Genomic DNA, 16,177 nt, shown 5'->3' with positions numbered 1-16,177 from the left:
GCAGGAAGTGATAATAGTGATTATGCGCCTAACTGAAAAGCCCACTGGAGTCAATGGAGGTCTTTCCATTGACTTCTATGGTCTTTGGAACATACCCTCAACATGTGACACTATTCTCTGTGAATGAGCACTGAACCAATGCCTCACTTATGATAAGTGGCACTGAGCATCTCTTGGATGAGGAAAGGATGTTGTACTTCTAGAAGGAAGGCCTTTTGGATAAAAGAGAGGTTCTGTCTGACCATATGTGATCTTAAGGATCCAATAATACTTTTCATCCATTGTAAAATATGGGACATTATCATGTAACTACACTTCATAAAAAAATGGGAATGAGTAATCATGAGTTTCTAACCTTGAAAAGCAGCAAAGAGTCCTGTGGCACCTTATAGACTAACAGACGTTTTGGAGCATGAGCTTAAAGTTCCTATCAGAAAAAATGTCCCTGACAGTGAGTTCTACATTGCTGGGATCTTTGAAAACTAAACTGGTCAAAATAGGGACAAATACATGCCGGAAACAATCTTGTGAAGGTCCTTCTGGGAAATGAACAGATCTGAACTAATGGCCCTTTTCCAGCTCTAATTTCTTTGGGCAGCCTCTCTTTCAAACCACGGTGTGTTGGCAGCTCTTTACCTTCATTAACAATACACAAAGCTATCCTTTCAGCAGAGGACTTGAGACACCGTAGAGGTATATTTGGGAAACTATCTTCCAGTTCACGTCTTAGTTTGAATTTGTTTTTCTAGACAGCTCCAGACGGTTGGAAGAACTCTGTACGCCATAATTTATCCTTGAACAAATGCTTTGAGAAAGTTGAAAACAAGTCAGGTGGCTCTTCTCGGAAAGGCTGTTTGTGGGCACTGAATCCAGCCAAAATTGATAAGATGCAGGAAGAGCTTCAGAAATGGAAAAGGAAAGATCCAGTTGCTGTGAGGAAGAGTATGGCAAAGCCAGGTTAGTAATATGCTAGTGCATTAGTTCTCAAACAGTGATCCATAGAACCCTTCTTAGCAGCAAGCAGTGTAAATATTTTGAGAATCAAGCAATAGAGGAGGATTTGGGTGCAGGGAAGGGACATGATCCATGTCCAAGGCCTCTTGCTTATTAAATGGGTGGCAGCACAGAAATGTAGGATGAGGGCTAAAGTAACAGCTTTTTTTGCTGAAAGACTTCCAAACATTCATAATGCTACAGATCAAAAGGCATCCTAGAGCTTAGAAGTGTATTCCCTATCATTTCAGTGAAAGATGCATCTCCATTGACATCTATCTAATCTTTGATACAAAAGAGACAGAATTAAGCACGGAGGAATAAAACTTGGGGTTATTTAGCATGCAACTATCCCATCTTTATATTAAAAAATGTACTTTATGAAATATTCATTTGAGATTGATGGGTACTCCCTGGGTCTATTTTTCCACACTAGGTGCCAATCTCATTACTGTTTTAAGGTTGGCATTTTCCTCTCGTGTTCATTTTCTGAGCAACACTAAAATTCCAGTTGCAACCTAGGGAGACTCACAAGCTCAGTGTTGGGTAGGCATTAACAGCACTTCATCAAATTGTAATTTGGTTTTATTCTGTTTTTGTCTTTTAGAAGAACTTGACACATTGATAGGAGATAAGGCTGAAAAATTAAGATCTTCAACGGTGTCCTGCAATCCAACTGGTGTGGCAAGTTCAACAGTTTCCAGACAGATGTCAGTTCAGCCCCATTCCATGTCTGAGCCATCCCTGTCGTCTAATATCCCACAGCCTTTACACACTATTCACACAACAGGACCTCTACGTGCCAAGAACCCGTTACCAAGTTTGCTTGGGGGGCACCAAACTCCATGTTATACATCGCCACAGGTTTTCCCTCAGATCTCACCTACCTTAATGCAACAATCACCTGGTATCCCTCAGAGCATCTTCCCTTCTGCAGATACTCAAATTGAACTCAGAGCACAACCTGGCACCACCCAAGACTCGCCCTTGCCAGCCCAGACCCCTCCCATACATGGTATGAAGATGTTGACAGAGCACTCCACAGCCAGGACAATGCAGGACACACTCATGCAAGAAGCAGACATGAGCAATGATATTGATGCTCTTAACCCTTCCCTGATTGACTTTGATCTTCAAGGTAAGTGCCTGATATTTCACTAAATGTTTATTTGCTATTTGTACACTTATGATATCAAGACCTAACCATAGAAGAAATCTCCTTTTCTCCTTGCATGCATGAAAAAGCAACGACTAGACAAGTGCCATTAGTTCTTTTCTTTCCACAGCCAGACAAGAGCAGTTCACTAGGATTCATTATCTCATGCAGTATAGAATTTAATATTACTTATAGAAAATGTTACCTAGAGAACACATAATTTAGAACCAGAGTTTGGAAAACTGTTTACTCCCTGCAGAAACTGCGGTCCCTAAATACTGTAATGCAATATGTCAAATGTAGCCCTCCATGTCATCACACATATTTCCTAAGTAAAAAGTATCCCAGATTTAGTTATTAGATGAAAGTAAAATACAATATCACATGAGAACAAGAAAACATGTTTTTATTTGAGTGCATGGTACATAATTTTTTGTTGCATTCACCATTATTGTTACAATCCTCTTCCAGTTTTTGGCTAAAAATCAAAACAAAACAAAACAAAAAAACGGAACTTACTTCTTATGCAATTTACCACAGATGTTTGAGTGATCACTTCACTGACCTCCTACACTTGGTAAAGTTCACTGAAATGATTGTGTAGTGCAGACATCAAAGCTCCTGTTCTCAGCCAAACAATCTTTCTTTGACTAGATATAATGCTCAAGGCCCAAATCACCCTTCCACTGCAAAAATAATAATCAGTGGAAGAGACAAAGTTAGGTGAACAATCTATGGCTTAGAGGCTGTAGAGCTCCTGATGGATCATGCCATAGGAAGGGTGAGATTTGCCCAGCTGCAAGGGAGAAGAGGCAAACGAAACATCCTCATGGAAATAAAACAAAAACAGAGTACAGCAGTAGAAACGGAAGAGGCACAGTGCAAGCTTGTGGATCCAACAGGGCTGACTGCACATCATTATCATGGCAAGGCACTGGTGCAAAATAGATCTAAGGCAACAGGGAACAATGGTATCAGAAGCTGCCAGACCATCTCCAAAGGGTCAAAAAAGCCTGTAGCGTATAGATTTCTCCATTAGTTACTGATAACTAAACAGGTGGATTTCTAAGTGCACCGTTCTGCACATTTCCGAATACAAAATTCAGCAGTCCATTCCTCTCTCTTGGCTCCTCACCCTTTCTAAATACCTTATTTTGTGTACACACATATTTGTGTTCCCTGTACTCTGTACCTTTGACACACACACCTCCCCCCGGCATGATGCCACCAAGCACCAGCGCTGCTGTTGCACAGATTTTTCAGCCATTCCATCTTAAATTACTCCCCTTTCTCTACTCTATGGCCTTTTTTATTCTACAAAATGATCTGACCTGGGGTTTGGGGTTTACTGTCTAATAAGTAATAAATGGGACTTGTTAAGTTGTCAAACATTTCACAAATTTAAGGCAAATTCACTCTTCATTTACATGGAGTACGTCAAACTTATTTTCGGAAGAGGGCTAAATTATATTTTACATTATGATGCATAAACCGTGGTTAAAAATTTAGGGAGATATACTCCCCCATATCCACAGAAAGTCTTGTGCAATAAGTGAGCGGAGAATATGGCCCTCATACAGTAGCTAAACTTTTAGTTACTGTCACTTTTGCGCTCTGCATCATTCAGTGAGAAATGGCAGTGTACACTTTTAGAACAAGCAGCATTTCTGATGTTTGCTTATTTGACCATTTATACGTGCAGTTACTTGATTTGACCACATAACTGTAGTAACGCCATGTGCAGATTAAGCACACAATTGGGCACCAACATTATTTGAAAGTCTGTCCCATTGCAGTTTTGTCTACACTGAGCTGAGGGAAAGATTTCCACCCATGCTAGCTCTTCCCATCACTCGCCAGGCTGCAGCTTCACTTGATTTTAAGGGCCTATCTACATGTACAAGGCTGCAGTGGTGCAGCTGCACTGCTGTAGCACTTCAGTGAAGATGCTACCTAAGCCACTGAGAGGGCTTCTCCCATTGGCATAGATAATTCACCTCCCATTGGCACAACACCGTCTACAGGTCAGTATAACTACATCGTCGCTCAAGGATGTGGTTTTCCGCACCCTGAGCAACAGTTATACTGACAAAAATTGCTAGCATAGACCAAGCCTTATTTCCACTAGAGCTAATGTATGTCTCCTCAAGGTAGAAATCACACCCCCAATCTTAAAGTTTAGACAAACTCAAAGCATCATCATTAGTTGTAAAAATCTACACCCTGCTGAGATGAGTAGGGGGCAGTTTGCACTTTTAAAAGCTGTTGCTTCTTTCAGTTGAATATTCATCAGTTCACATTTTCAAAGGCATGTTCACGACAATATGGGCTAGAAATTAGTTTTAAATGAAAGCATACATGCCACTGAATGTGAATTTGTCAGCTGCTGATGTAAAACAGTTCTTGCTGTCTGTTTTACCTTACAGGCGCTCAGAAGTAGATATGATGCACCAAGAGTGCACTCACTAGTATCTCTTACATAAAAGAAACAAAAGCAAACACACGCACACACAAAAGCTGAAGACTACATCAGTGTGTTGGTTTTGTTTTTTGTTATAGGAAATCTTTGGGAAGAACTGAAAGATGACAGCCTGGCTGTGGATCCCTTGGTTCTCATTTCAACATCCCCAATATCCTCTCAGTACTTCCCTTCTCACTATCAGATGGATAGTAACAGCAGCAGCAGCAGCAATAACCTCACCACTCAGAATAGCACTCCACACAGCAGCTTACCTGACTTACAACTCACTACTCTTTACTCTGCCTTTATGGAATTGGATACAGTGTCCACAGCCTACTTGAATAATTCTGGATCCAAGCCCATAGCACTAGTGTGAACCACAAAACAACCCAGTTACATTATTTTTGTCCCAATACTGTCTTATTCATACTGTTTTACTTACTTTTAGCATCTTCAGGTAAAATAAATCAGAACTGCATCCATTTGAATAAGAACTATCTGCAGGAAATTCAAAACCGCTCTCATACTATTGGTAGCGTATTTTTTTAAATGTTGAAAAAATTATGGCTTACTAGCTTAAAGCCAAAGTGATGTTGACCAATACAGACATTAATAGCTTAATCAAGCCACCCATCTTTTGTATTTTCATAAACCAAATTAGCACCTAGAGAAAAGAAACAACTATCAAATATTTCTATGAAAGGTATTTACAACTTAATGCGTAAATCAAGGCATACAGAAATAAAATCTTCTCCAAACACTTTTCTGAAGTTAGTGATGTCCACAACTTCTGCTGCAGACCACTACAGAAAATGCACATATTAAAAACATTTTCACAACCTCCTCAAAAGAAAGTTTGGCTGAAAGACACACATATACTGCAAACTATGGAAAAATTATGAGAGGATTAGCCTCCTGACAAAATAAAACAAAAAGCAATAAATATACTGTAGCAGGAAGTTTCATACATTTTACTGTGTTTAAAAAGGAATCAAAACTTTTTAAAGAAATAAAACCAACAATTTAGTAGAATTTTTACGTGGCTGGAAAATTATTCATATTTAGTCCCTATTTTTATCGAGATGGGCTGAGGTGGAGGAGGAGGTATTTCACAAACTTTGATTCAAGATGTTGAAGAACACACACAGAGAACCAGCCACAACATTTTTGTGGAGTACCTTTGCATAGGATACTTTCTATTAAAATAGGATTTGAAATGGTTATAAAAAGTATGGTGTCAAGAACTTTGCAAATCATTTCCAATGAGATAGAAATTATACTTAAAAACAGCTAGACCTGATTCTGGAAGAGGAAAAAATTGCAGCAGAAAATACCAGGGAATAATTTTTGTATGTAGCGGAAGTATCTGGACAGAATACCAAATCATAATCCTTTGTGGATGATTATTTTTCTGACATCATGTCCATTGTAAGTGAAACCACTTTTGTCTCATGGAATCATAGAATATCAGGATTGGAAGGGACCTCACGAGGTCATCTAGTCCACTCCCCTGCTCAAAGCAGGACCAATCTCAAACTTATTTTCAAATTAAATGCTATTTAAATTTTGCATCTGGATGGTCTAGTGCAGTGGTTTTCAACCTTTTTTCAGTTGGGGACCCTTAAAAATGTCAAATGAAGGTGCAGACCCCTTTGGAAATCTTAGACGTAGTCTGCAGACTCCCACAGGTCCACAGATCCCAGGTTGAAAACCCCTGACTCCAAAGCCTTCCTAAAGAGACTCTTTATGGGCCTATCAGGGAGTCTACATATTTGACTGACATGACCCTTACTCTACCTACTCACAGGCAAAGTGAGCAGAGTGAGAAATACAGGAGAGTTTGCCAAGCTGCCCAATATACAAGGCAAAATAGGGAGTGCTAGGTAAATGTACCAGAGCTGGCAGGATGCCTTCTTGATCATCCAAACAACGATAGGAAAAAAACTGCAGGGTTTGTTACTCCTTTGCTAATGGCTGGCAGGAAATAGAGGTATGAGGGGAAAGAAAAACTGTTGCATCAAAAGGAGCTGCAGAAAGGAACAGAATAAATTGTGGGGCGATGTCTTGACATTGCATTGTGATGTCTGCACCATGAGATTTAATCAATGTGAAAACAGCGCCACTTCAATGCAACAACCCTAATCTCATCACTGTGTGAGAACTTCTCTCCAGAATTATATTGTGGCTCTCTGCCATTCTATTGGAGGACAGAGTAGCTTTTGTGCTATGCAAAATTGAGTACTATTTGTCTAATGGAGCTTCTTTATGTCTTACTATAAATACATTATACCAAATGGTATTGGCTCTTAGCACAAATTATGATAGATTGTTTATACTCAGGAAGAGCTATGTTGCAGCACTTTTTGTGCATTCCATTCAATAGTTTGTGTATTCAATTCACTGCACTAATAAACTGAAGTTAAGTTTGGAGGGAAAAATTATAACTTGTATTAAAAACTGCTGGAATGTCACCCTATTTGTGCTCATAGCATCAGGGAAAAACGAACTGGAAGTATTTTCTGCTTAAAGCGGCATTGCCAAATAGTTTAGTTGACCTACTTAATTCTGGAGCTCTCCTGATTTCTAAATTAAGTCGCCAATCCTGCAAACACTTAAGCACATGTATAACTTTACTAATGCAAGTAGTCCTGTGACATCAGTGGGGCTATTCACTTAAATAAAGTTATACACATGCTTTTGAGTTTGCAGGATTAAGGCCTAGAGTTTTCTGGACTTCGAATAATCTGTCCTGTCATTCTACCCTTCCAGGGTTAAAATAGGCCAAAACGTAATCTGGGTAAGAAAATTACTTTGTCTTGAAGCTGCCAAATCCAAATCTTTAAAGGTGATACATTATTCTGAATATCCATTTGAAAAACATATATTATATCCATCAATTTAAAAATTTACACACACACACACACACACACACAAATACAATTGTGATGCTCTTGTGCTCCTTCTGCAGGTTCTACAGTAGTATTTATTTAACACAATTCCTTCAGTTGTGCTAACATCACTGATAATAGTGGCAGAAAAACAAATAATCATCATGAAACACTGAGCAGGGCAGGGGAGAGAAATCCATATTTGCCTGAATTAAAAGGTTAAGTGTTGTAGAAAGACATTTTATTTTCAAACTTCTAACAGATTTAGAAACCATGGAAAATTCAGAAACGAGAGTTATTCACTTTCTAGTTTACCTAAGAAAGCACCTTATACAGAATACAGTTAATTCAGTTTTTAAATGCCTGTTTAATTTCCTGGGTCCTGGCAATTCAGAGTTGGAAATTTTGCTGAATATAACTGAGCAAATATGCATGCAACTGTTCCATTTATCTTTTGAGGGCAAGAGGAGATGCAGGTTCAATTACATTTTGAGAGCAAAGACAATGGCTCAGTAAAGGGCATGTTTAAAATAAAGTTTATTTAGCAAATAATGTTACTTTTCAGTATTAAATTTGAAATAATATATTATACATATTCACAAAATAAAAATCACATGGGCCTTGAACTTATCAAAAGATCAGCTTGCTCAGATCCTCGTGTCTGTGTGGTGTCCCATTTACTTCAATGGGACATTGCAAAGCTATGCCAGTGCAAAACACTGTAGGATTAAGACCATAAATCCTGATCCTGCAAAGCATTTAATAATCATGTGTGTAATTTAGCTCAAATGAGTAAATCACACATTTTAATAGCATTTCATGATCAAAGCCTAAGCATTTGAGGGCCCAAACTTGTACACTTACTAGTTGGTGAGGTGTAGGCTGAGATTTTCAATTGGGCCGAAGGGAGTTGGATGCACAAATCCTACTTACTTTCAATAAGAGTTGGGTGCATAACTTCTTTAAGCCTCTTTGAAAATTCCAGTGGTAACGTTCACTACTTCATTTGAGGTCAATGGGATTGTGGACAGCAAAAAGTACTACACAGGTGTTTGCAAGATCAGGCCCTACAAAACTAACAATCTTTCCAATATTTTACATAGTTTTTCCCCCAAGATAATATATAATAAAGTAACAAAAAGAACAAACAACAGAGGTGCTAAAAGTATAGCCCTGTCATTCTACATTGGAACAAGACAAAATTGTAATAAAAATCTATTTGTGATTTTAAAAATCCTCAAAAACACTGCATATGAAAAAGATTTTCTTTAAATGATAAATGAGTTAAGGGCAACAGTGGCTGGTATTTGACAGCAATGCATTAAATATCAACTATAAGGGCTCCAAATTCAATTATGGTAAAGATTTAAAAACAGAAAAACTAAGTTCAATTTCTGTGTTAAACTTTTCAACACATGGGCACAACCAATTCACTCACACATTGTGAACTGTTAGATTTGGATTTAATGGGCCAAATCCTCCTCTCAAATGCACAATGTATTAAGTCCATGTGGTTATTGTGCTTGTTGCTACAATATATTCAGTAGTTTTCTTGTACATCTAGCAGTATTCCACACTTTCTGGGTGATAAAATAAATTTTCCAAAGAATGAATAGGTATATTAAAAGCAAAAGAAAAAACAGCTTATTGTTTTATGTTTTCCTTGTAAATTTTTGTGTAATGACTACTTTGATGCATTATGACTGCACTAAAGTAAGTTATCTTTGCTATAATCTGTTTATATAAAGATATTTATTGTAAGCACCTTAATGTTTTATCCAATGTATTTCAGTGTTAAAGTGGTTGGATATTATGCAAAATTAAAATTGATTGTATGTTTTTTTTCTCATATTATAAAGAATAATGTTGGGGAAAACAAGACTGCAAACTATTAACTAATTTGAAATTGACCACTCTTCCAAATTGTGACTTGTTTTTTCTAGCATAACATATATCTAAAGGTCTTACTGTTTTGTTTCAGTTCAGTCTGTGACTCTGGTAGCTGGAACAGTTCCCTTGACATGGGATTCTCTCATCACAGACAGATACTATATACAAGAAATGTAGGGCAAGTATTTAAAAAGTTCAACAAAAAAATCAGAGAAGGTATAGTTCCCACCTCAGTACTATTTGTTTTTTGTTTAATATTACCTCTGATGTGATGCAGCCCAGCATAAGTAGACTCCCTTTTCTTCGAACACTTAATAACAGAACCACAGCTTATGATGTGCTGTACGTGGACTTAAGATTTTCCAAAGGTGGCAATTCTACTTTAGTGTCATCTGTAAAGAAATTGTTTAGGAAATTAAGGAGAGGCGGGGCTGAGGGGACAATATAAATTCCCTGCCCATGGCTAGTGGTGTTTGCTCACTAGTCAACCTGGACCAAAAGTATTTTGTAGATACCAATTTTTCAGGGGAAAAAAGAGTAGTCTTCTAGAAATCTAAGTGCACTTAGCATCAGAAATACCTGACTAGAAAACAAAAGGACTTGCTTATGGTGTCCTTCTCCAATGGTATGACTGGGAAGCATTTGCATGTAAAAAGTTCAGTATGTTTTTAAACGGTCTCTTTTAAATGCCTGATTTAAACTTCATAATCTCCCTAAATGGCAGTTTATTTTGGTGCTAATTTCATTTTTCCAATTTCTTAATTTTTCAAAATTCTCTGAGCTTTTAACTTTACAAGAATTATGGCTAAAGGAGGCTGCCACCCATTCAGTTCCCTTTTTTTATTTGTAAAACTACAGTCTCATCTGAGGAACATTCACTTGTTTTACTGTCACTATCCACCTTCCAGGTTATTTTCAATTAACTCTCTTTGCATCTCACTCAAATACCTGTGCTATATATAAACCACAGTATTTGGTCAACATATATTATGGAAATAGACAAAATTTTAAACTGGCAAATTAATGTAATTTTATGTATCCTGAACATTTTTCTTTGTACACAATGCTTGACACTCAAAAGCATAATTGGTTTGCAGGTGCTTTCAAAAACTACCAACCAAATCCCACCACATGAGCAGTTGATTCAATTAATCAATATTGTTTCAATTTTTTCGTAATACTTGAATAAGATTATTTTATACCTGTGCTCAAACACTTGTACTTAGCTACTGCATACCAAAAATAATAAATACTATTAAATGAGTGTTTGCTGACTTTCTGACAATTCCTAGCCTAGGACAAATAAAAACAAGCTGTTTACAAGCTCAAGAGGGAAAAAGGACTGTTTGTCTTTTCCCTGCTTCCCTCAACTTAGTAATATAATTGGAAGATTGAAGAAGTTCTACACTTGGATTCTTCTGTTAAGGCAGCTAAAATGCACGCAATTTGAACCGAGACATTTATTGCCATATAGAGAAAGAGGCAGGAATATTTGCCTGTGTGAAGAGTGATACTCTGGCAAGATACACAAATAGTTCTGACTCACAATTAATCAAAATCAACAGCAATGAGAACAACGTCAAGGCATTTTAAAGTGTGTGACCTTATTTTCCCCTATAGTTTTATAAAATCTCTGATTTCTCCTGCAAAATTTAATGTTTAAATTGTTGAATGGATCACTCAGGTGATATAATAAGCAGTGGGATAAAGACCCTCAATACTGACCAAAAGTTACCATCAGTTGTTGAAGGTCTACGTGAAATGAGTTGATGGACTTAGCCTCATACCCAGCACATTGTGTAGTTCAAAAAATTACTGCAATCTGTGCAACATTCTGTATGTGTAATAAATATTGCTTTGAACAGCGGTTACTGAACATGTACTGTAGCCACTTTTTAAACTTAAATACTTTACCCATTTTAACAAAATATCAAGAAGTATTAATGCTCATTATAGATTAATGGGAAGTAAAATTTCATATTTTAAATCTAAACTATTTTTGAGTTGCTTGCAAAAACAAATTCAAAGCCACAATATTTTATTAGACAGAAAATTAATAAATAAAACACTTATTAAGAGTATAACCACTTACATTACTTCATTTTGTTGGAAACTATCATGCTTGGGACTCAAAGTGATATCAGCTAAAGGGGTTAAAGAGAAGATGTTTTAATTAAATACATTTTCTGGTGTATATTTCTTCCATAGTGAATGTTAGTATGGGGTCAGGCTTTGAAGGAGATGAAACTATGGCCTCTTCAAATAAAGATCCCCTTCTTCAAGGCTTTGGTCTCTGATTAGAAAAGGAATGGGAAGGAATTTTATAATGCCAGAGTTTTGTCATATATTTAGTACCTTACTCCAAAAGTAACAGCACTGACTTCAGTGGGATGAGTTGCTTATTAAGGTACTACTTATGATTAAGGGTATTAGAATCTGGCCTAAAATGACAATGGGAGAACTTTCTTTGGTCCTTTGACCTATTGGCAGGTTAGTGAAGAAAATGGTTTTGTATATATTTATGTTTTTATTACTGAGTGCTCTTTACTTTCTCATTCACCTGTTTTCCCGTATTAGTAAATACATACTTGCACCAAAATATTTACACTTGGATATATGCTTCACATGCAGCATCCATTGACACCAGGTTGTTCAGCACATCTGAACATATATGCTGCATATAGGATAATACACTTATAGAAACGTAAGAACACTGCAGAAATTAAGATTAGTTTAGCTATTCCCCAGGTCTGTGTCCAGTAAAATTTATACTGGCATTTCCTCCACTGATGTAGCTGCACCAGTGCAAACTCCTAACATAGAGGAGTAAATTCCATGAATGCAAATTGTGCTGCACTAGTGTAAACAGCATCTATTCTAGGTGTTTGAGTTGTTAGTTGAAAACCTGATATGGCTAAGGCCTAACAGTATGAATTCTCCCACCAATAATGGGGAATTTACATAATTAAATCCTTCAGGCATTAATGGAATGAAAAGATGGTCAGTTTGTCTCCCCCGTATTGATAAAATACTTTTAGCTGACCTAAAGCTACATGAAAGAATGAGCTAACTTACACTGAACAAATTTGGGAAACCAGGCCAAATATACATGTGATATACAGCATAGGAATACAGTACAATAGTACACACAAATCAAAATAAATTCCCTCCCATTAAAAACAGCTAAACTTCTGAAAATCTGTAGCAATAATTTTGATGCAAAGTTTATGTTTTGTGCACCCATTTTCCCCAGGTTAGGAGACAATTTAATTTGTTTTTCTTCTTGATACAATTTTTTCTTTATTCTAATGGTCCTTGGATGGGGTCCTGTTGGTTTAGCACTTGTCCTTTTTGTAGTATCTCCACTGTGTTTCTCTTAGCTAATTCAGCAGGTGCCTGTCTGATCATGTTTTTTTTCTGGTCCTTTCTTCTCTACAAGCTCCAAAATGGAACTGGATAAATCCAGGTCTGCAAACAGGCTCTGTTTGTGTTCATAACTAGTTGATGGATTTGCATACTGTTTAGGCCTTGATTCCTTGTAGACATTTTTTCAGAGGTATTTCCCTCATCCTTGTTTCTCTTCATTCTTGTGTCAGTGCTGAAAGACTGTATCACCAAGTGATATCACTGTATCACTAAGTTTTCTCAAGCTGTTGTGGTACTAAATGAAAATAATTAATTATTCAATTTTTTAATGAAATCATAGCTTCTGCTGGCATAGGGAGTAAGAAATCAAGGTAGGACACAATCTAGGAAATTTCATAAGGGCAGTGCAGAGGATTAGCAAAATAGGTCATACTATCCAGAACTCAGAATTTTTACTGGAAAGTACTGTTATATGAAGTGGAATAATTTTTCCCAATACTTTCCTCCTCTAGAAATTCACTGCAGTTTTTACTTTTCTTAGTGGGCATAATATAGATGGTGTGCATGCTCCCTTTATGTAGCAAGGTGTATTTATATTCAACCTCATCCATCTACAGCTAGTCATAGTGTCAACAATTTTAATTGCCCCCAAAAAACCTGTATTTTCAGCTTAGCTTATTTAAAGCCAAGTGCAAGAGAGAGAGGAAAAATCGATCACTTCCTTCCTGCAGAACTGAACTGCAGTCATTCCGATAGCACGAATCGTGCCCCCTCTAAAGTCATCAGAGTAGCTTCTAAATGAGATTAAACTCAACAAAGGCTGCGCTCCTTTCCCTGGCGTTCTACCTTTGAGCCTTCCGGGCGCACTTTTCTCTCCAGCCGGGGGGGGGGGGGGGGCACGAACTGACACGTCAATGGAAGCTCAGTCTCCCCGAACCGCAGGGGCCCAGAAGCGAGGGCTTAGGCCCAGCACCAGCAATGGCAACACGGGCCCCCGTCGGGCACGACCACGAGCTGTCGCCAGCGAGCGTCTCCCGCGCCTTTCCGCGCCGCTACTCGCGGAGGCGCCAGGAAGGGGCGGGGGAGGCGCAGGCGAGGCTGAGGCCCACCGAGTTCGCGAAGCCGCGCTGAGGAGGGCGGGTGGCAGCACACCCCTCCCCTCCCCTCCGCGGGCTCTTTTCACCGTTGTTCCGCCCGCACCCACAGGAGCCTCCGGCCGCTCAACGCGGTCACTCACGGCGTCCACACCCCGCCCCTTAAATCCGGGGGCGTCCACCCCCCCCCAATCTGCCACACACCAGCGCCGCCCTCACCTCTCTCCGCGGGAGGGGCAGCCGCTCCCCAGGCTCAGCGCGCGAACTTCGGCCGCCCGGGCCAGCCCCGCACGCTACTCTCTGATTGGCTGCGCAGCCCGCACTCTACTCTCTGATTGGCTGCGCAGCCCGCACTCTACTCTCTGATTGGCTGCCCAGCGCGCACGCTACTCTCTGATTGGCTGCCCAGCCCCTCGCGCTTCCACTCCCCCGCCGGTGGCCGTTTGAAGAAAAGCGCGGGAAAGGCGGTTGGTCTGCCCTTCGGTCGCCGCCGCGACTCGCTTGATGAGGGTGAGAGATTTCAGCCAAGCAACCGCCAGCCTCCCTCCTTGCCCAGGGCGAGCGCCGCACTGTGCCAGCTGTGCTGTGACGCCCCTTCCCCAGCCCAGACGCTCCTCGAAACCTGGCACAAACCCCGCAAGGAGCCGCACGCCCCGCCCAGCCCCCCCAGGGCTGCACAGGGGTCCCTCTGGAATCGTGTTGGATTTTAACTACTCATCCTTGTACGCCTCGCCCCAGCGACGTGTGGGGGCTTTGCAGAGAGCACTGATCTGACCCGCACCAAGCGCCATGCCAAAGGCCCGCTGGCAGGCGAGACACCAGTGCCCAGCCTGTTAGCAGGAGGCTGTGGCCTTTGGTGAGCTAGAGCGGCCCATTCTGGTAGTTGCTGTAGCTTTGTACAGGATGGTTGCTGTTAATGCTTTTAAAATCAGATTTAAAAATTAAAATAATCTTAGGGCTTATAATGGTCCCTATTGCCTTTGAAAATTACTGGTAGTTAGTGTGGGATGCTGTCCTGTACTGCCCACGGCACTCCTGAGGGCGTGCTGCGCCAAAACATTAACTAGTCTGCACACAATTTTTAAAATTCTGCAAACGTTATTTGTCAAATGTGGAGGCTGCACCATGTCATTGGGGAGCACAGGCTGCACAGAGGTGGGAGGCTGCTCTGGGCCCCTGAAACATACTGTGAAGAGGTTATTCAGAGGAGGACATTCTCAAAGGCTGCACAGGAGAAGTTTTAAGGTAAATCTAGGAGATTTGAAATTAGTTTTCAGAATGAAGGTTAATTAAAATAAAATCCAATACTCAGAAGCTATTTAAAAGAGAAAAACTCAGCATATCCATTGTATTGTCAAAGAAGGAAATTAGATTGGTTTGACATGATTTTTCTCAAAAGATCCATAGTGGCTATTCCTTATAACCTTGTTATCCTCCACCTGCCTATAAACTGACTGTTTAATAATTTGATCCAGTATCTTTCCAGATTTTAAAGTTAGGCTGACTGGGTTGTAACTCTCTGGGTCCTTTTTGTTCCCCTTTTTAAAGCTAGGTACAATGCTGGTCTTCTCCTAGGGTGACCAGATGTCCTGATTTTATAGGGACAGTCCCAATACTTGAGGCTTTTTTCATTTGGGCTCTTATTACTCCCCACCCCTGCTCTGATTTTTCACACTTGCTATCTGGTCATATTATCTTCTCCAGACCTCCAGGAGAGGACACGTTGCATCTGGGCCTGTGATGTCAGGCTAGAGGGACCACTGTTGGTAAAACATTTGTCATATTCCACTCCTTGCAGAGCAAAGTGTCTCTTTCAATGACCACTCTCAGCTGGTGGTTAAATCCTCTCTAAAGGGACACTGCCCCATGTTTGACCCAAAATTTACATTTTATAACAAATATTTTACAAGACACATGCAAAATATTACTCTATGAACTATTTTAATTCCAAAAGTAAGCTTTGTCTCCTCTGGACAGTTTGTAACCCAAACACTTGAGCTCAGTCCTGGGAGCCTCCTGCATGCTGGACTCTTATCAATTTCAACAGGAGCTGTGTACACAGAGGGCTCATAGGATGACACCCTTGTGAGTTTTTTGTTTGTTTGCAGCCCTAGTTGTCATGTACTAACAAAATACTGCAATCAAAATGAATCTGACTATGCTACCCTTCTTCCATGTTCATCTGTTCCTTCCTCATAGCTGCCTATGCATGGAGCCCTCTTCATGACTTTCCACCATCTCCTTAAAATACGCTTTATAAATAAACTTAAATAATTTCTGTTTTTAAGTTTCCTAAGTAACCTTCAAGAGACATAGATCATCAACATAG

At 39.6% G+C, this 16,177-nt stretch overlaps 1 protein-coding gene across 1 annotated transcript in view; it reads left to right on the top strand.

Moving 5' to 3' along the window:
- FOXN1 (forkhead box N1) overlaps window positions 1-4,986 on the top strand; it is a 29,142-nt gene extending 24,156 nt beyond the window's left edge. The window contains exons 6-8 of the mRNA XM_050929067.1: window positions 750-957; window positions 1,601-2,131; window positions 4,709-4,986. Coding sequence (XP_050785024.1) covers window positions 750-957; window positions 1,601-2,131; window positions 4,709-4,986 — 1,017 coding nt within the window. The remainder of the gene's footprint in view (window positions 1-749; window positions 958-1,600; window positions 2,132-4,708) is intronic.
- The last annotated feature ends 11,191 nt before the right edge of the window (window positions 4,987-16,177 follow it).

The sequence above is a fragment of the Gopherus flavomarginatus genome, chromosome 19, assembly GCF_025201925.1.
Source record: "Gopherus flavomarginatus isolate rGopFla2 chromosome 19, rGopFla2.mat.asm, whole genome shotgun sequence".
Taxonomy (NCBI): domain Eukaryota; kingdom Metazoa; phylum Chordata; order Testudines; family Testudinidae; genus Gopherus; species Gopherus flavomarginatus.
Note: the sequence above shows the minus strand (reverse complement) of the source record. Positions and strands in the feature narration are given on the sequence as shown.